Genomic DNA, 22,248 nt, shown 5'->3' with positions numbered 1-22,248 from the left:
TAACAAATTCAGTACTATAATTGGATAATCTAAATTTAATAGAAGATGAAAAGACATGAACAAGCATACACAACACTCATGTTTGAACATGCCACTACATTAAAATTAAATTACTAAAACTACATTAAAACAGAATAATTCAATATTGAAATGTCTCCTGTAAAAGCCTGAAATCTCAACTGCAAGATAAAACTGTCCAAACCAATTTTATAAACAACAAAAAAGCCACAATTTCAAGTAAGTGAAAAATATCAAGGACTAAGTGGAAAAAAGAATCAAAAGGAAGGACCTTTTATTGTAAATTATAAAAAAACACAGGTTTCTTGGTGTCTTGCATTAGCATTCGTCTCACAGCATCTTCACAATCTTGCATGGCTTGCTTTTTGTTAGCATAAGCATTCTCCTTAAATCTACAACCACCAAAACACAAATGGAGGAAGAAAGTGTTCAAGAGGGTTTGTGAAACACATTACCAGAGAAATTCATCCAATACAGCCATGAAGATTTAGTTTCCAAAGAAATAAAATAAGTAATAAAAACAAAAGCATTTTTGCCATAATTTAATATTTCTGATGATTCAGAGGCACCAAAGATTGTGCTGTGGCATGATCTTCTGTTCTGTTGTATGCTGAGGTGCCTGCAACAGAATTCTGGTTACTGACGTCTGAAAACAGAAGAGTTTTATATGTGGTTCACATAGCATCAAGTGACTACAGACACAACATAGGAATTCTGATGTACATATTTGTACAATTTATACTACGCCGAGAAAATTTTTAAATTTAAGTTATAAAATGAGTAGTTTTTAGCACATTTAGTAATGACTATTTATATAAACTATCATTTTGTTCGGGTGACCAAATGAAATTTGAACATAATTAAAAAACATACAACTTTTAAACAACATTTAAGGAACATAGTCACAGAACTGTCACACTGAAAGCCATGTGCACGTATTAAAGAGCACTGAGGTTTCTCAAACATACTGTTCTGAAAGGTTTTCAATACATTTTAATGTAAATCAGCGTGAAACTTACAAAAGACTACCTGGTGTTGTTACAGCAGAATGAGGTGAAATCCATGCTGACCGGTCTGCCTACCAATCAACAAGTCATTGCTGATCACTGACAAAACCATGTTTGTTAGTTGATTCTCCTGACAACCATTATAATTGAGACACATGTACATATTCAGATGTGGTTGATTCAACCAACTGCAGAGGACATATCCAACTTACAAGTGGCCAAAACAAGTGGCAACTAGGCATGGCTGAATCACTGTACCTGTCAGGATACAGATCCTGCCTTAAATCCAAGTTTTGCTACACACTATCTGGTGCACTTTTGGACTCCGTAGTTGGGTTTAAAAAAAAAAAAAGCTTCTGTATTCAAACCTATCTACAGAATATCAAAGAAAAATGTAGATATATACATTTTGATATCCACTCATACATACACACTCACATTCATACTCACACGTCTAGAAACCAGCACCTAACCACTTTCCACTTCTCACTAATAACTCAACAAGTCATTTATTACTTTAAGACCAGCTTAGACTCTATAAGGCTATAACAGCATATGGCTAAAAAGGTCAAACAAGCACCCACACTCAGGCTGGACTGAACTTCCTCCTCATGATTTCTGACAAGCAGTAATACCATTTACATGACAGACCATAATAACTTAGGATCTGAGTATAAAACCACAAGAGGATCTCCCTCACTGCTGTAAGGATGAGAGCGCATCCCACACGAGATCACTGAACCGTACAAATGATCTTTACTTCTAATCTAAACAAACATGAGTCAAAACATTCTGAAACGCTGCATCCTTTGATTTCTTCATCTTTTCAATTGCCCGATGAAGGTCCTGCTGTTGCACAGGCCGGATTTCATCTTCATCATGACTGAAATGTAAATAAAACCATTAAATTGCCAAATCATTTCAGAGTACACTTACCTAAAATATATTACCAAGATTAAAAAGATGCAAGGAGCCGGGCGGTGGTGGCGCACGCCTTTAATCCCAGCACTCGGGAGGCAGAGGCGGGCGGATCTCTGGGAGTTCGAGACCAGCCTGGTCTACTAGAGCTAGTTCCAGGACAGGAACCAAAGCTACAGAGAAACCCTGTCTCGAAAAACCAAAAAAAAAAAAAAAAAAAAAAAAAAAAAATGCAAGGAGCTAAAAATATGTTTTTTTGATTATATAAGAATATATATATAGTTTCTTTCCCATTCAAGATCCCAAAGAGAATTACAACACATTAGATCCATTCTTCTAGAAATTATCTATATACAAGAGTAAATGTGTATGTGAAAGTCACAAAACATCATTTAACATTTTTATTTTATGTGTATGAGTGTTTGCCTGCATGTACGTGTTCTACATGTATGCGTCTGGTACCCTTGAAGGTTAGAAGAGGGCAGCAGATTCCCTGGAACTGGAGTAGTTAGTGAGCCACCGTGTCAGTGCTGGAAGTCCTTTCCCAAGAGCGCAGCCAGCACTCCTACCCACTGGGTCATCTCTCTAGTCTCCTTAAAAGACACTTTTATTAAAAAAAACACTGAGTAGCAAAGCAAAATTGCTGTGTAAAATCAATCACTTCATACCAAGAATGTAAGAGCAGCATATTTTCATTAAAAAATGGCAGCTTTTCAAACAGAAGCGTAATTCCAGCCAGAAATCAAGTTACTCTTGTGAACAGAGAACCAAAACAGCATTCCTAGGCATATGTTCACATACATGCAGCCTTCTACAAGACAGAACAACTCAACACTCTTAGTAAAGAAAAAGCAATCCAACTCCCCTTTACTTTAATCCTGGCAAACAGAACAAACAAAAAACCTGGTCTATTCTGCTACTTGAAGGAAAATGTTTCAGGGAAAACAGGATGATTCGAGTCTAATGACCAGATTTCACACTGACATTTTCAGGGCTTTCCAGCGTTTTGCCTTTCATTACTAATGTCATTAACTTAAGCAAAGTTTACTTTTCCTTTTAATTTTTTTTCTGTCAGAAGAAAGACCTTTGGAAGGTATTTTTTTTTGATGATGTTAGAACTCTCCCAACTTGCTGAAACAGCTGGAAGTACACGGCAGCACATGGGTGAAATGCATCTTCCACCTGGGCAGGAGAGAGCAGTACGGTGGGTGAAAGCAGGGACTTGAGACAGAAGCAAGCATGAGCTTTTAGAGAAGCTTACTGTGGCACCACACTAATTAGATGCAGAACAGCACAGGCAAGTCAGGGTCACTTGGTAGGAAAACTTCAGAGAAAGAAAGCGCCACTCCTTTCACATGGCCTCAAAGGTAACTGCTTTACTGAGAAATTCTTTATCAGAGAGTCAACATTTTGAAAAGACACACAGTGTAGTACTGCTTCAGGGGAGGCCTTTGGGGACCCTTTCTCAAAGGAGTTGACTGAGGGCTACATTAGTTTGCTGAAGTAAGGGTGATAAAAATGATTTCTCAAACTCACCACACTCTAAATAGGTTTCAAGTAAAATCTGCTGACATGAGAAATGGTATGTTAGTAACTGCATTATTGTTAAGATGAAGCCCAGTCCACAGCACCCCACACTCTTTATGTGTGAAGTTCCTAGACGCTAACACTCATTTCTATACATAACTGAATTTTACAACACAGAAACCATCTATAGAGTCTAGAGAACCCTGTTTTCCTAACAAAGAGGGCAAGCCTGGGTTTCTGTGATTCCTTCTACGGTTTATCAAATAAGCATTATCAGCATTTTTGTCCCTTAATTCTAGAACATCATCCCCACGCTATTTCTCCATTTACAGAACTCCTCTTTAGAAAAATGGCAATAGTGGTTGGGAAACGGCTCAAGAGGTAATGAATGGCCTGCCATGAAAGCACGAGGACCTCAGTTTGATCTCAGATTAAAAAAGGCAGAGGGTGCCCGTAATCCCAGAACTGGGGAGGTGGTGACAGAAGGACCCCCAAGTTTTCTGACCAGCCAGTCTAGCAGATTAGAGACCTCTGGGTTCAGTAAGACCCCGGCCATCTCAAAAACTAAAGTGGAGAGCAATTGTAACACACCTAACACCAACCTGCACACACACACACATGAACATGTGCACATATACATACACAAACACATACCAAGCAATGGCAATAACGAAAGGAGGGAATGAGTTGCTAATTCCAGTATCTTTTTCTATAAGTAGGCTGGAATAAAGCAAAACAACAATCACCTAATCAAAAAGGTTTCACAAATACAAGAAATCAAGTCTAAATAGTTACCTTTCTTCTGATGCAGAATTGACATATTCCCTGACACAGAGGAGAGCAGCATCTCGACACATTTCTTTTAGGTCACTTCCTGAAAATCCATCAGTTTCCTGGGCAACTTCCAGAAGATCTACATGCCTATCCACCTTAAATAAACATGAGACATGCTTATAATATATAAAATTAAGCAAAATACTTCCAAATATCTGAAAATTAATGTTATGTAACAGCCAAAAGAACCAGAAAAGTATTACCAGTTCCATTAAAAACTTAGAAATTAAAATTTCTCATTTTCAAAAAGAAATTTACTTTCATATTTGTCATTACCACTGAAACATGCGTAAGTGTCTTAACTGGAAGTGTCTTTACACTTAAAATTCCTTTGAAGTGTAATGCTTTAATATTCTGCTACCTCAACACTAATTTAATTTAGTACTTGGTTTTGTCCTTCCATCTAAGCTTTCACCAAAGCCAATTAACAGGTTTGGGGGAATTTAAAACCTATTAATGTGCAGACAAAGAAGAGAAAATGAACAAGGAAATTATATTTGTGATTGTCAACTGCGATGTGAGGTCTTATTTCCATAAGCGCCTTATGGGTATCATTTTCACTTAATCCTGCAAGTAAGCTGAGGAATTTTCATATTCTGTTAATAGTATGGAGGCTGGGCAAGGTAGACAGGTTATAGAAGCAGGGTCTGAACAGACAGAAGATGTCCAACCCTATTTTCTCCCCATATACACATCTGTCATCGTGATTTTCTTCACTCCTGTGAAATGCCACCTTTATTAGTTCCTCGATTTCTAATTGTGGAAGGTTTTGTTTTAAGAACAGTAATTCTAAGCAAGGGCAAAAGACAAAGGAAGCTGGGTGCAGGGGCACATCCTGTTACTCCATCACCTCAGCAAGCAGGAGGGAATTGAAGGCTAGCCTAGGCTACCTATGAGGTACCGGGCCAGCCAGCAAGCAAGGCTACAAAAAGTGAGCTCCTGGCTCAAACAAACAAATTTCAAAAGGAGACATTAGGATACTACTCATTTCATTGAAAAAGCTTGGGTGTGCTCTTCCCCCTTTTTTAAAATAGAATAATCTGGTAAGTACTGGCTTAAACTGTTCTATGAAGGTCTGAAAGAATTCTGTGGTGAATCTATCTGGCCCTGGGTGTTTTACGTTAGTAGATTTAAATTTTTTAATATTTATTTAATTTTACATGTATGAATTGTGGAGGCACACAAGTGAGAGCTTGTTCCACTTTGACTAAAGATAAGAGAGTTTAAGCTTATTTTTACCCTTTCAAAGTTGTTGACAATAGGTGTGTCTACGCACCAACTTAACCTGTGTGGTTACTTTAAGATGACCCATATTCACTGAGTTGCCCTCCTGGTTCTGTTCTATGTCTCTTATTTCTTTCATATCTCTGTTCCTCCTACCTAACATTTCTAATCCACCTACCCTGGAACATGTGACAGAAGCCACCCCAACGTGTGGCTTATGACAATGAATATTTTAACTGTATGTGCACTGTGTGTCTGCCTGGTGACCATGGAGTCTGGTAAGAAGAGGGCATCGGATCCCTGGGAACTGTAGTTAGGATGACTGTGAGCCATCAAGTGAAACCTGGGTCAAGAGCAACAAATACTCTAAACCACTGAACCATCTCTCAGCCCTTACTCAGGAGACTTTTAATTACTGCTTTACATGCATTGCTTGTTATAGAGCTGTTTAAATCAATTAATGTATTTTGATTTAAATTTAGTAAATTATTTAAAAATAATTTTAAATTAAATTTAAATTTCAGCTGTTTCTATTAGATTTTCTAGTTTGCTAAATATTTTTAAAACTATGCCATCATGATTTCCTCAATTTCATCGTATCTGTTATAATGTCTCCCATATCATCTTTAATTTTATTATTTCAGGTCTTTTCTTCCTGTTAATGTGATTAAGGGTTTGTTCAAAGAACAAACTATTTGCTAATCTTTTGTTTGTTTGTTTTTATTGTTAATCTCTGTTCCAATTTTAGTTATTTACTTCTCTTGGTCTACTGCTATCGGTATTTTTTTTCTTGTTGTTTTTCCAATGCCCTAAAAGGCATCATCAGGTTATATGCGATCTAATTTTTAAAAAAAGAGAGAAAAACAAACAAACTAACAAACAAACAAAAAAAAAAAACCCCAAAAACAAAACCTCAAAAGACATTAACAGAGGGAAAACTCCTCAACAAGACTTAGGAAACTGGGAAAAGTTTACAACCCATATAGACAAAAGACAAATCTAACACATAGCCCTCCAATCTGTTTAAAAAAACTCCATTTTAAAAAAATGGGCAAATTACATACTTTAAAGAAAATCAAATTCTTAAAAATGTACATCAGTACACTTTATTTATGTCTCACTGAATAACCCTGGCTAGTCTTGAAAGCACAATCCTCCTCCTTCAGCATCCTGAATGCTAAGACTTTAAGTGTACACACCATACCCAGTGTCTTTTCTAATCTAGCTTCAGTCTAAAAACACAGCAATAAACCAGGCAGTGGCGGTGCACACCTTTAATCCCAGTTCTTGGTAGGTAGAAGCAGGAGGATCTCAATGAGTTTGAGAACAGAAATAAAAATACAGAAATAAAGTAAAAACAAGAAACAAAATGGAAAACCTCTTTAAAACATAATCTCAAATAAGGATAAAATGGTGTGAAAATATGTAAACACACTGCTCTACTACTTCAAATGCCCCGTAATTACCAAGTTACATTAACAGCAGAATTTATCAGTAATTCAGGTACCTTTCACATTTCTTTCTAAAATGACTTTATAAACAAAATCATCATATTTTAGAATGAGAATAAATCATAATTCTCTACTTACATTTTCATTTTTCAGGATGAGTCTCAAGATTGCTTCTCTTTGTTTCAGAGCCTAAAACCAAGAAATTTTCCAATTAGCATTCAAAGAATTTACTGGTCAACTAATCTTTGTTTTTCCCATGTAAATTATTAGATAATAACTGATAGGCAATGATAAGCTGACAGAGGTTAAAGCAAGGTATCCTATGACACTCTATAGGATCCATCTGTAGTTAGTCCAATGAATTCTGTTTCTTATTCATGTCTGGGAAATAATATGCCCTCTGTATTTATTGAGTAAAAAAAGGAATATCCTTTATTAAATTTATAAAAGTTCATTACAAAACACCTTTTAGTCAATTCTTAATTAAGGCTTTTCCCTGTTTCATACAAAGTAACTGTCTCACAGCATTTCATCCACGTGTCCTTTTCATTAGGAATTGGAGGACAAGAAAATACTGTCTTGGTTTCTCCATTCCAATAAAAACTTCTGTGCTCATTAATATTAGTGAATTTTTAAGTAAATGTTAATGATTTCTTTCAGTGACACAACATATTTTTACATCGGAGACCAGAAACTACACTTGTTTTATAGAGTGACATAAAGCTGGCTGTGGGAGAGCATGCCTCTAACACAAGTACTCGGAAGGTGGGGGTAGGCGGGTCAGGACTTCATCCTTGACTACAGTGGGAAGCCAAGGTCAGCCCAGGCTACATGAGATCCTATCTAAACAACAACACATGAAATAAGTAATACTGTAAATGAATAACAGTAAATGAGGAAAGGAATACTTAACATTTAAATTTGTCATAGCTGAGTTCATCCCTACTAACATTAAGAAAAAATTTTGAACTGATTATAAAGTCACTTGGCAAACAAAATGAAACTGTTGTGACCATAACTTATGTGTCAAACTGAAAGGTTAGTTTGGTATGTTACATGATCACCAACTACTTTTTAGTTAATAAGTATTTTTCTTGGAGAGGAATTTCAAGGTAAACTTAATAATATTCTTTGACACTGTAGCTAACAGAAGAATTACCCTCTCCAGTGTATTAACTGAAAATGACAAAATTCTAGTTTGTATAGTAACAGTATACAAATCTCTAACAAATGTGATGAAACCTGCTACAAGTCACTTTGATAATGCACACTGTATTACACTGACAGCTCTAATAACCGTTACTTTCTGTGCTGTATCCTATTTTTATACAACAGGTGTAGTGTGAATTCTAACTGGTCTTAATAATAAAAACCCTAAGTCAGATATAACGGTAAATGCTGAAAGATCAGAGAAGCAGAGCAGACAGCCACTAGTTCTTACCTCTACTGAATACACACCAAATGGGCAATCCTGTCTCTAGGAATCCTCAGACTGACTGTTCCAAGTTCCTATCTCTTCCTGCCTTCTCTCGCTCTACCCAGCCATAATCACTCCTGTCTCCACCTCCCTAGTGCTTGGTTGGAATCAAAGGTGTGAGTTCTGTTTCTCGTTTAGATTTATTCAAGTAGTCCAGGGTGGCCTTGAGCTCACATAGATCCATCTTCCTCTAGGATTAAAGATGTGTGCCACCACTGTCTGACTTTTATGGCTAATTAGTGTGACTAGCTCCATACTCTGATCTTCAGGAAAGCTTTGTTACAGAACAAACAAACTATCACCACAAACAGGCCCATCAAGACCCTTTGCTATATTTAGAATTACATTTCAATTTTTAATTTTTTTAACTTAAGAGAAAACTCATTCATTTGGGAGAAGAAGTAGAAGTGGAGGCCAGACAACAACTTTCTATAACCTGTTTCCTACTTCTGTTGAGTGGGTTCCCAAAACTGGGTCTTCAGGCTTGGGTACAAATGCCTTTACCCACTGAACCATCCTGCCAGTCTTACAACTGATTCTGATACAGATCAGATACAGTCTTGGCATTAAGAATCATATAAACAAATGTCCTTTAAATTAGTCTAATACCTTGCTTTTGTGAAAACTAAAGAATGCATATGTAAAGCACAGACAGTCCATTTAAGCAGCTGCAGACTACCCCAGCTCAGATCCATGGACTTCTTCAGTGCTCTAAGAGAAGGGCAAACCCACCCACTAGTCTGCTTCCATACCTTCTTATCTTTGCTCACTGACAGGAAGGCCTTGTCTCATTTACCTTTAAAATTCCTACATTCTTAAGGCCCATCAGATGAGTGTAAATCCCACTAGCTCCATAGAACAGTTAGTTTTCACTGTTATTTCCGACTCAGCTCTGCATACATAGCTTTAAACATATTTTACATTATTTACTTATGAGTCTGCTGCTCCTGAAACACAAAAGTCTCTGAGGACAAGAGTTTCATTAAAGTCACTAGAGCCCAGCAAGTGTCTGACATACATTAACGCTCAATAAGTATTACTTATAGTAAATACAAGTATTAGTTTTCTATATCCTTAGAAAGGACCTCATTGATTTATCAGGGAATTGACTGTATATATCCTCAGAAGAACCAGACACATGGCTATAGCATATGGCTTACCAGAGAAGTTTTACAGAGCCTTCAACCTTTAGGAGCCCGTTCTCACCACATCAACTAATCTGATAATTGTCAGAATATAAGTGGGACAAATGATCTAGCCAGAGATTATAATGGAATTTGGCAAAAAAAAAAAAAAAGTCTAAGATTATAAAGGAGTTAGAATATTTTCATTACAAAATCTGAAAGGAGTAACTACCTAAATTCCCTAAGTGCCTATAAAATAATATGCTGCTCATATGGAACACATCTTCCACCATGAGAACCTAGTGTTTTCAGTATAAAAGCTGACTAAATTCACCATATGATTTTCTACAGAAACCATAGGGTGTTAAGAAGTTATAACAACCTATTTGAGGGTACTTTTGTTGTTGTTGTTGTTGTTATGGCTTTTCGAGACAGGGTTTCTCTGTGTAACATTCCTGGCTGTTCTGGAAATCGCTCTGTACACCAGGCTGGCCTCAAACTCAAGAGATCCGCCTGCCATTGCCTACAGAGTGCTGGGATTAAAGGTATGCACGACCGCCATGCGGCTTCAAGAGTACTTCTTCACAGAAATTAATACTAGACGCAAACCAGCTCTGGAAAGCGAGGCGGCAAGAGGACTGCCATGAGTGTGAGGTCAGCACGGGCTATGTGGTGGTTAAGTCACAGAGTCAGACTACAGTCCCAGAAACCAAACAAAAGTAGTGCAGGTTGAATGCCACCCTCGCTTTACCAGTTCACTAGCTATAGCACAGCAGAGTGGTTCCGGAACCACTATCCTCAGAGAGAAGCTCCAACTAATCGTTACTAATAAATCTCAGCTGTTCTTTAGGCTAGGTATTCAGAAAACAACGGTCCTTTAACCTCTAGCCACAAATTCAATTGTGTTAATCCAAAACTGCAGTTTAGATTTTCCTCTGTATTTTCTAAAGTAAATGACAGGCAATTTTGAGTTAATTACATTCTTGGGGAAAGAGCAAATGCACTGACCTTATTTAAAGAAAAAGGGTCAGAAAGAGCACAGCCTAGTGGAGTTTTTTATACTTCTCTGTCTCATAAAACCAAAGAAACCAAACAATTCCTCTTTAAAAATCACAGATAAAAACATGCTTAAATGGGAACTATTTCCCCTTACAACATCTAAATAAATCCACGTACAGGCTGGTTGATATGAAATCTTGTCGGCATTCTTCTCATTATGGCCGAGTCAAGGTCTTGAGGGCGGTTGGTAGCTCCCATCACTATGACCTAAACATAAAAAGACAAACAAGGCATTAAACACTACCAACAACAAATATTCTCTGAGGTCCTTATCTTTAAGATTTATAAATGGCTTTAAAGCTTGTATTTTAAAGAGAAATCTCACTATAACCCAGCATTACTCAAATGTTTATAGGTAAAATTGAAGCTAATCATAAATTTAAAAAAATATCAAACAACTGCACAACTGGAAAGACTAGTGAACTGACTGGATGCCTAGCAACAAAAATGTCTACTCTTCAGCTACAAGAACCATTACTGAAGAAGTGCAGTTTTTAAAAAACACTTCTATTTCATAAAATATAACCAATGAGAAGCTATACCAAAGTATTATTAAAATGTTAAAGTGATTTGTGTTTTTACAAAATATGGCTGGTTATTAAATATGAAGACATCTTGGGACTGTGAGTGGAAGGGGCCTTTAAGTCCTTTCACAATGTCATGGAAAACCACTTCCCCACAAGGATGCAGATTCTGATGTCAGTAATATGTATCAGCTGCTTTTCTTGCAGGTTTCCCAACTTCACTCTACCTGTTCTGTGGGTGGTAAACTACATTAAAAATGCTATAGAATGCCAACTTCAAACATCAAGCTGCTAGGCAGTAGCAGAAAGCTTGCCTAGCATATGATCAGTCCCCAGAACGCTGGAAGAGACAAAGGAAGAAAAGAAGAGGGAGACTAAATTTTAGAAACAAAAGGAAAAATGCAGGTGGCTTTCTAACTTCTGTGCATACTTATAAAAGTTGAAGAAATAAAAAAATCAAATTTAAAAACCAATAGAAAAAAGGCAAAAATGTTCAAATCAATTTTCTTTCTTTCCTTCCTTCCTTCTTCTTTCTTTTTTTTGAAACAGGATATCATTACACAGCTCTGGCTGTCCTGGAACTCACTATGTAGACTGGCCTCAAACTCACAGAGATCTGCCTGCCTCTGCTCCCCAGTGCTTGGATAAAAGCATATACCACCGCATCTGGTAAAAAAAAATTTTAAGATAGCAATAATCTAATAAAAGGATATACCTGCTATACAAATTACTTTGTTATTATTATATAGGAGTATGTTTATCTAACATTATTTCTGCTTGACAGTTTTAGATTTCTCAAATAACTCTAGAGCAAGTTAAAATATCCACCAAATATTACTATTTTTCTCTTTATATTTAATAATATTCAAAAATCACAGACTAAAATTATTTAACTAACCAAGTCTGCCACCTAGAGGGAGAAAAATGCAAGTACAAATATATATTTAGGCTTCACAACATTATGTCATTCTATGTATGGGTCAAGGGGTCCTAAAACAAAATCTTAATCCCCACATTAACTCTTCTTTGGTTTCCTACACTTATTTGACTAAAGTGATTAAAAATTTTTAAATGTTTACCAAATATAAAAGAAGGCTTCAAAGTGACTTCATGAGCTAATGGAAAGAACTGGTCATGGATCAAAACACTTAGGAAACAAAGGCAAGCAGATCTCCAAATTCAAGGCCAGCCTGGTCTACACAGTGACATAGTGAGTTCCAGATCAACCAGAGCTAAACAATGAGAACCTGCCCCATTTAAAACAAAGCAACAACAAATATAGATAGATGGAGCGGGAGAGGAAGAGGGAGACGGAGAGAGAATTGATATATTGTTAGGAGGAATGTGAACTAATGTTGAACAAAGCTTGCTGAAAACTGCAAAAAAACACATACAAAAGGCACCCTGTGTGTATCTAAGGTAATGTTCTAGAAAGAAGAAACAAAAAATACTAAAAAGTGAGTGGGATTCCCCTCTGTATGCTGTGAATATGTTTTATTAGCATTGGTTAATAAAGAACTACGTTGGCCAACGGTTTAGCAAAGTAAAGCCAGAAAATCTCAAGGGGGGGTGTGGGGGAGATCATGTGGAGACAAGCAGACTTCAGCCAGCTGCCAAGGAAACAAGGCATGTAGAAAATGAAGTAACGCCATGGGCCATGACCACATGGCAATAAACAGACTAACAGAAATGGGTTAATTTAAGATATAAGAGCTATCGAAGAATATGCCTGAGCCTCTGGCCAAACAGTGTTGTAATTAATATAGCTACTATATAATTCCGTATAGTTTCAGGTCTGGGCAGAAAGAAAACGATGAGCAGTCTTCGTTTACAAGTGATTTAAATAAACTATATTTTAAGATAAATTTCAGGTAAACAAAGAAGCCTAAGACAAAATAAAGATCACAGTATAGAAGGTGAAGTACTAGAAACAAAAATCAATTAAAATAAATCTAGCTAAAATGAGTATAATAAGGAATTCATGATAAAAACCAAAAAGAACTGTAGTTTGTATAAAATATTAAACAGTGCTTTTTAAGAGCACTTATACATGTATTAAATAAGTTATGAGTTAAATAAATAAGTTAAAACTCAAATTCAGAAACATTAACATTTTTACTATTTAAGAACAAAATCTAAATGGTTGTTAAGTCAAAAACAATGCTCAAAGTACAGAAATAATTTTATTATTTCACACTTAAAATAAGCAGATCTAGATTTATGCCTCAAATCTTTACTAATGGAGATATGGAAAACACCATTATTCTCTATGTCTCACTTCTCCCAAGAGGAAAAATGTGTCATTAGTTGCTGAGGTGCCCAGTTGTAATGACAGGCTTTTCAACGATTATTTACTATTTTGTTTCTTTTGTGACCATATGTAAGAAAACTACCTAAGGTCTGAACACTATCAATAGTGATTAAAAAGGTAATCTGAAAGAAAAGCTAGCTAATGCATGAAAAAAGTAGAATATATCTAAAACTGATCCAAGATTATAATATAAATTTTAACTCTTTCAATATACGATAAAGGAAGTAAAGAGCCACATCTATTTCCCTCCTCAAACCAAACACATCTTAACAAAAACAGCAACTACTACTTGTAAAAAAGGAATTGTGGTTTTTTGCAAACGAAAATGCCACCCAGAGCTGCGGAACTTGGCATGAAATGGTCCTGAAGACTCAACTGCCTCTTTGTCTACTGCTTTAAAGAGCTGAACACTGAACTATGAAAAGGTATAATCTTAACATACCTTCTCTTACATGACCAAATCATCCATTTCAATCATCATTCAAACACATTAAACATCACTATTTAGCAAATCTAAGTTTGGATAGCTTGTAAGGTATTTCCATTAACAAATATTACACTTTAATTTTTGAGATGGGGTCTCTCCTGTAGCCTTTGCTGACCTAGAGCTCACTGTGTAGACAGGCTTTGGCTTCTAACTCATAAAGATCCATCTGTCTCAGCCTCCCGAGGACTGAGGTTTAAAAGAATGAGTTGCCATCCCCAGCTTATTTTGAAGAGAAGGTCTTCCTATGAAGACATGACTGATCTTAAATCACTAAGTAAATCAGGCAGGCATCAAACTGTAGTGATTCTCTTAATTCATTCAACCATTCTAAGTGCTGGGATTACAGGCATGCACCACCAGCCTAGGCCAATCTTACACATTCATTAGAGCCAATTATTAATAGGAAATGTTTCCATAAATGTTAACCACATTTTTGGGGTTACTTCTTCTCTAACCATTTATACTAAAGGCTGTTTCCCTCATCGTAAAACTGTATTTCAAAGAGGTGATGAAAAGGTAGACATGTGATTTCATTTTCCTGAAAATGATGATTCTGACTTCTGATTTATGATAATATGGTGAAATTAAGAGACCCTTAGGCGATATGGCAAATATACATATATTTGAAGTGCATATCAGACACTGTACAAGTCAGGGAAACTTTTGAGAAATGGATATATATATAGGCCAGGGCTCATGAGAAAAATGCTGAAATGTTTGAAAACCCATTCAGTAGAAACAAGTCTTGACTCTTGGGTAGCAAAGTAGAGCCAGTAAAATGATTCAGCCTAAGGGCACTTGTCACCAAGCCTGGTGACTTGAGCTAGCATACTGGTACCTACACAGCAGAAAGCGTCAACTCCTGCAAGCTGTCCTCTGACCTCTACTAGCATGCTGCACCATCAATACCCTCTCTCACACTAAATATTTTTAATTAAAACACAAACACATAAACTTAGGCATACACAACTCCTGAGATTTTATAACTTGTAGCCAAGTAACATGGATAAATCTTGAATGTGTTTTTATTGAAAGAAAAAAAATATGGTGGCAGGTGCCTGTAATTCCTGCCCTTGGGAGGCAAAGGCAGGAAGATTTAAACTTTGAAGTTTAAATGACAAAGAGTTTGTTATCTTGACTTTACAGTGGCTTTCTCCCTTCTACTGCACTTGTATCTAGTATTCAGGATATTTGTTAGTATTTTATTAAATATAAAGCCTTCAAAGTAGATAACACTATAACTCTAGACCTTGATTTTCCAGACAGGCCTTACTGTATAGCACAGGCTGGTCTGCAACTGGGGACCTCACTTCTCAGCTTCGTAAACACTGGAATTACAAGCTTGTGGTACTATGCCAGCCAACCTTTTTGCTGTTGTTGTTTGGTTGGGGTTTTTTTTAGGCAAGGATCTTACGATGTAACCCATGCTAACCCTAGCTTTTGAAATCCTTCTGTTCCTACCTTCCCAAAGCTGAAATTACAGATAGACACCCCAACACACAGCCTATCTCTCATAAAAGTGAAAATAACAATGATCATTAACTCAATTAGTGTCACAGACACACACACACACACACACACACACACACACACACACACACACATATATATGACTTATTTTATGTGTATGAATGCTTTGCCTGAATGCATTTATGTGCACTGTTTTGCATGCCTATTGAATTCCCTGGAACTGGAGTTATATATGATTGTGACTTACCACATGAGTGCTGGGAACTAAACCATCTCTCTTCCTCCAGTACTATAATTTGTTTTTTAAAAATAGTTTATTTGGGGCTGGAGAGACGGCTCAGCAGTTAAGACCACCGGCTAATCTTCCAGAGCATCCAGGTTCATTTCCCAGCACTCACATGGCGGCTCTCAATGGTCTGTAACTCCAGTCCCAGGGGATCTGACACCCTCACACAAGCACACATGCAAGTGAAAGACCAATGCACATACAGTAAAAATAAATCATTTACCACAAAAAAAGACAGTTTATTTGTGGAAGAAGATTAACTAGAAATGTCAAGTTAAAAATATTCAGTATTACGACAGTGAATCTGTCAGAAGTCAATCAATAATTAGGAGTAAAATGTAGAAGCAAAATAAATTATTTGATTGGTTACAGTTATAAAATTTCCAGGTGTTGTGTGAAATGGGATCTCACCATGTTGCTCCTGTTGGCTATGAACTTTCTTCATTCTCAGCTTCCTGTGTAGCTAAAACTGCAGGTGTGGCCCACTGTGCGCTGCTGGTTCTGGCTTGATTAGTGGTGAGCAGTTCCTAGTCCCATAGCTACATTCGGACTGAACACATAGGTGGCTCCAGGGGATCACATACACCTTTACCAGAAATGACCCAAGCTAAGCTTGGCTTATATTTGCAATATAAACAGGATTATGACTAATGGTGCAGTCTCATTTCTCTTCATTTTAATTTTGTATTCTTCTCTTTCAGGAATCTACTCAATACACAGAGCATTATTTTTGTATATAACCACTGATGAAGCAGTGACAGAAGCAAATACATATCATTGTTGACTAAATGTACTCTGGGGTTCAGAGTCACACAGCAGCCACTGCACAGGGAGTGTGGGCTCCTCTAGTTATAGAAACCTGATGGCAATCATTAAGATGGGTAGACTTTATAAAATCATGTTCTTTTGGATCTTTGTCACGTAACACTAAGTATAAAAATAATGACAAAGACTTTTGTATAAAAGTACAATAAGCAGCACAGCAAATTCCCTACTGAAAACAAGACCATACAAGTTTAGGGAAGATTTTGTTCAAATACCTGGCAGCTGTGATCAGTATCCAGTCCATCCCAGAGGCTCATAAACTGAGCTTTCATCATTGCTGTAGCTTCATGGTCAGAACTTGAACGGTTTCGTAGAAAGGAGTCTAAAAAGAAAAGGTCCTTAATCTTAGTAACTAATGATTATTTAAAAATTATTTAAAGAGCTGTCAACTTCACAAAACAAGAAAGAGGACTGGGGATTAGTTATGTTGTTTCAGGTATTATCCTGATAAAAATAATCCTGGTAAATTATTGAGCATATTAGAACACAATCAGTTGATAATCTTTCTATCCCCAAAATATATTTCTGTCAATATACAGAAGAGATTTAAAAAAAAAAAAAAAAAACAGGTTCTAATATGTGAGGCTAGCCAGGAGGCCAAATAGTTTTGAGAGAGCCTAGGTATGTGGTCCTACCTTTCTAGTTATCTGAACCCTGTATGTTTAACTATGCTTTCATATACTCCCCCCACATCCTCTCTCAGTAATAAACAAAAACAGGAAATGCCTAAAATACTATTCAGAAATGTACAACAGAAAATGTTTTAAACACATATGCTAGCATTCACATATATATTATACATACATATATACATGACAAAATGCTGTACATAAACAACATGTAGAACCTTTGCTTCTCAGGAATGCTTGCCTTTAAAGGTAATTTAATATTCCCTTTAAAATTATATTTCGCCTTCAAATACAGAACACTTCATAAAATGCTTTCTTCCCTCACCCCCTTTTTTTTGTTTTTGTTTTTTTCGAGACAAGGTTTCTCTGTGTGGCTCTGACTATCCTGGAACTTGCTCGGTAGACCAGGCCAGCCTCAAACTTACAGAGATCTAGCTGCCTGCCTATCTCTGCCTCCTGGATGCTGGGACCAAATGAATGTACCACCATGCTTCGCTAAAATGTTTTCTTAAAAGGAGGAAAAAAAATTGGACAAGGTGGTTCACACATGTAATCCTAGCACTCAAGAGGCCAAGACAAAAAACTAACAGTTTGAGGTCAGTCTGCGTTCCACTGTGAGTTCTAGGTCAGAAAGGGATACAGAGTAAAATCACCTCTAAAAGCTAGAAGGAAAAAAACGAATAAAAAAAATGGAAATAAAAAAAATGGAAAAGTTTCTCTCTAAACACAAAAAGACTGATAAGTATTACATTCAAAGGGAAAAAATCAATAGTAAAAGTAAGACTTGTATTTTCTAGTACAGCCCCCATTTCGAGTGCTTTGTTAAGCCATTGCTAAATAACTATTGGGTCTTTTCCTTGAACCATCAGTTCACAATTTACCAGCTGCATATGAAAATGCCATAAATGTGTTATAAAAGGTCCAAGAATAAAAGGAAAAGAAAGAATTCCGAGAGAGCAAGGCATGGTAACATAGGCCTTTAAGCCCAGCACTTGAGAGGCTAAGGTAAGAGAATGGTAACTTTCAAGGTCTCCTTGGGATCTCTACAGAGAGTTCCAGGACAGCCAAAGATATAGGGCTGTCCTATCTTTGAGACCATTTTGAAACCAAAACAACAAAAAAGTTAATTTCAGAAACTATGTATCACTATGACAAGATAGCCCTGCATACATATATCCTGGATGTTTTTAAACAATTCTAATTTTATATAAAACTTCCTATTACAGGACTATGAATCAGACTAACATATAGGAATATTTTATTTAAGTTTTAATAAATAAAGCTGGTCTAAAGATCAGAGAGCAAAAGCTACTAGAGATGAGGCAGTGGTGGCACCAACTTTTAATCCCAGGATTTGGGAGAGGCAGGTGGATCTCTGTTAGTTCAAGGCCACCTTGGGCTATAAAAGATCAATGCAGAAACAGATCCAGGTAGTGGTGGTTCACACTTTTAATTCCAGAGTCACACATCTTTAATCCCAGAACTAAGGGAGAATATAAGACGGGAAAAGACAAACTCAGATCTCAGTCTGCAGTCATTCAGTCTTAGAGGTAAAACTTCTCTGGTGGCTTGGTTGTTCTGCTTTTCCGATCTTCAGCTTGAACTCAATACCTGTCTCTGGGTTTTTATTATTCATGCTACACTCACATCTGTACTGGATAAAGTCTAGTCACTTACTTTTTGAAGACAAACATTATAAATTCATCTAATTTAACCTTTCTCAATTGTCTTCACTATCAAGAAGCAGAGCTTGCAAGGTAACTATTTAAAATATTATGAAAACACCGGGCGGTGGTGGCGCACGCCTTTAATACCAGCACTAGGGAGGCAGAGGCAGGTGGATATCTGTGAGTTCGAGGCCAGCCTGGTCTACAAGAGCTAGTTCCAGGACAGGAACCAAAGCAACACAGAGAAACCCTGTCTCGAAAAAGAAAAAAAGAAAAAGAAAACTCCACAATGTCCCATTACACAGCTACATCAACAATCAGCATTCAACATAAATAGAACAGAAACTATATGTTGCTTTAAAAAGACAAATAACAATGATTTAGAATAGTAACAAGATAGAAAAAGACTGTAAATACTAACGAAAACACTGGATAATCAGGGTATGACAGCTTATGTCTATAATCCTAGCACTTAGTAAGCTAAGGCAGCAAAATCACTTGACTTTCAGAGAGACCCCATCGCAGAAGAGCAAGAAGGGAAAGAAGAATATGGGAAGAGAACAAAAAATAACACATATATGTTTCTAAGGCATGCTCTTACAGAAACCCAGATTGGCCTGGAACTTGCCGAGTACCTGAAGATAACCTTGAACTTGACCTTCCTATCCTTACCTCTCAAGTGCTACGACCACAGGCATGAACCACCACACTGAGCTTGAATAAGTATTTCCTAAGGAAATTAATGTGTATCTGACAAATCATGTTTCAACAACAGAATGACCACATGTCAAATACACAAAGACTGGACTATAGTCTAGAAAAAGAGCATTTGCTTAGCATACTCAAGAACTGATGTTTGGGGGGGGGGGGAGGGAAATGGGAAGCGGTTGTGGGGACGAGGCAGAAATCCTTAATAAATAAATAAATTTATAAAAAAAAAAAAAAAAGAACTGATGTTTGACTCCTAGACCCAAAACTAGCAATATAGGAAAAACTGACATGTGACATGAATTTTGGTGATAACTTTTACATATAACATCCAAAAGTGTAAATAATCTCTTAAAAAGATTTATTGATATTAGAAAGTTTTCTCTACAAAAGAATACTGTTAAGAGGATACAAAGAAAAGCTACAGGGCTGGAGAGATGGCTCAGAGGTTAAGAGCATTGCCTGCTCTTCCAAAGGTCCTGAGTTCAATTCCCGGCAACCACATGGTGGCTCACAACCACCTGTAATGAGGTCTGGTGCCCTCTTCTGGGCTGCAGACATACACACAGACAGAATATTGTATACATAATAAATAAATAAATAAATATTAAAAAAAAAAAAAGAAAAGCTACAGACTGGGGAAAGTATCTGCAAAACATGTATATAGCACGATTAATGAAAACCCAGAGACAGATATTAGGGGGTAAAAGCTGAGAGATCAGAGAAGCAGAGAGGTCACCCATTAGAGAGACCTTTTACCTCTACCTCTACAAAATAGCAATCCTGTCTTCAGGAATCTCAGAGACTTGTGTGCCAGCTGTCTCCTCTTGCCTTGTAGTCTCTCTAGCGCTGGGATTAAAGGCATGGAGCACTACCACATGGTCTCTATGGCAAACCAGTGTGGTGTGTGTGTAAGGCTGCCCAGTGCAGATGTTTTACTCTCTGATCTTCAGGCAAGCTTTATTTACTAAAATACAAGTGAAATGTCACTACATTTTAATCTGAGGTTTGGTGAAGACAGTTGCAGTCTGAGGTTGTAGTCTGAGGAGACAGTCAGAGGACAGGATTGTCCCTTCAGTCTGAGCACTGATAGAGGTAAAAGGTCTCTCTAGTGGCTGGCATCTCTGCTTCTCTGATCTCTAAGCTTTCATCCCCTAATATCTGACTCTGGGTTTTATTTATTAAGACTAATTAGAATTCATACATGTACCTGATAGACTTCTATTCAAAACATAATGAGCACCTAAGTCCAAAAATAAGCTAACAACTTCAATTTAAAGGGGGGCAAAATCTGAACACTTGACTGAAGTTCTGTAGATGGTAATTAAGCATGAGTGTGTATGTATGTGTCTGTGTAGGTATATAAATAATTTCTTTTTAAAAAGCAGAGTCTCATTCAATGGCCCAAGACAGCCTTAAAGTCACACAAATCAAGTCTTAGCTTAAGTACTGGGATTACTAGTTTCAGCCACCATGCCTGAAAACCTTAGTTTTTTTTTTTTAAGATAAGCAGATTTATAAATTGTTTCAATAGAAAAAAAAGAATAAATAGCCTCAAATGTGTAGAAGGGAAAGGAAAATTCTAAGTGGGTAGGAGGTAATCTACCACACTGGTAAACAGAAATAAATACTGACTACACCAGCTTTCATAATGACTATAAATTGGAAATAAATGTGATTATATTAATTTTCATAATAAATGCAAACTAGACACTTTCCAATTAAAGGGGAGTTGTGTTTTAAAGTTTAAAAAAAAATCCAGCTAGTGGGTAGTGGTGGTGCACTCTTTTAATCCCGGCACTGGAGACAGAGGCAGGTGGATCTTAGTGAGTTCGAGACCAGTCTGGTCTACAAAGCAAGTGCCAGGATAGCCAGGACTATTACACAGAGAAACCCTGCCTCGAAAAACAAAAAGACAAAACAAACAAAAAAATCCAGCTATAATCTTTTTGTTCAATTAAGATATACACCAAAAACTCAAAATGGGTTGAAAGAGTAAACTGATAATAGATACATAAGGCAAGTAAACAATCAAAAACATATTAGGCATCGTCTCTCTTTATACATGTTTTGTTTTTATTTAAAAAGACTTATTCTTAAAAGAGAGAGAGAGAGTGTGTGTGTGAAGTAATAAGAGCGGAAGCGAGGCTGCATTTCAAGCACCCCGGCCGCCTGCTCGGCTAGCTTTACCCAAAATAATTACACGGACACTGTATTCTTTTAAGCACTGCTTGGCCCTTTAGCTCTAGCACTTACAGGCTAATTCTCACATCCCGATCAACCCATCTCTAATAATCTGTGAGAACCGGTCTTACTGGGAAGATTCTAGCCTAGTCCATCCTGGGTCGGAGCTTCAGGCCGGGAGCGGGGCATGGCGTCTCTCTCAGGCGTCTGCTCCCTAGAGGAGAGCTGTGAGTCTCTGACCTCACTTCCTCTTCCTCCCAGTGTTCTGTCCTGTTTTCTCCTCCCACCTATCCTCTAACCAATAAAATGGGCCAGGGCAGTGCCTTTATTAGCCAATGACCTTCCTCCATCATGTGTGTGTGTGTGTGTGTGTGTGAGAGAGAGAGAGAGAGAGAAAGAGAGAGAGAGAGAGAGAGAGAGAGAGAGTGTGTGTGTGAGAGAGAGAGAGAGAGAGAGAGAGAGAGTGTGTGTGTGTGTGAGAGAGAGAGAGAGAGAGAGAATGAGAGATACAAAGAGAG

The 22,248-nt window shown here is 37.1% G+C and overlaps 1 protein-coding gene across 5 annotated transcripts in view; it reads right to left on the bottom strand.

Annotated features, from left to right (window-relative positions):
• Window positions 1-275: 275 nt before the first annotated feature.
• Atad1 (ATPase family AAA domain containing 1) overlaps window positions 276-22,248 on the bottom strand; it is a 42,341-nt gene continuing 20,368 nt past the window's right edge. For all 5 annotated transcript variants that reach the window (XM_041661464.1, XM_041661466.1, XM_041661468.1 and 2 more), the window contains 5 exons: window positions 16,758-16,864; window positions 10,757-10,846; window positions 7,118-7,168; window positions 4,266-4,399; window positions 276-1,908 (listed from right to left, as the gene is read on the bottom strand). In XM_041661464.1, the coding sequence (XP_041517398.1) occupies window positions 1,788-1,908; window positions 4,266-4,399; window positions 7,118-7,168; window positions 10,757-10,846; window positions 16,758-16,864 (503 nt within the window). In that variant the 3' untranslated portion in view covers window positions 276-1,787. The remainder of the gene's footprint in view (window positions 1,909-4,265; window positions 4,400-7,117; window positions 7,169-10,756; window positions 10,847-16,757; window positions 16,865-22,248) is intronic.

The sequence above is a fragment of the Microtus oregoni genome, unplaced genomic scaffold (assembly GCF_018167655.1).
Source record: "Microtus oregoni isolate MIOR12 unplaced genomic scaffold, Mior012 000012F_ref0000307, whole genome shotgun sequence".
Lineage (NCBI taxonomy): Eukaryota > Metazoa > Chordata > Mammalia > Rodentia > Cricetidae > Microtus > Microtus oregoni.
The sequence above is the reverse complement of the archived record's forward strand: the minus strand, read 5'-3'. Positions and strand labels throughout refer to the sequence as shown.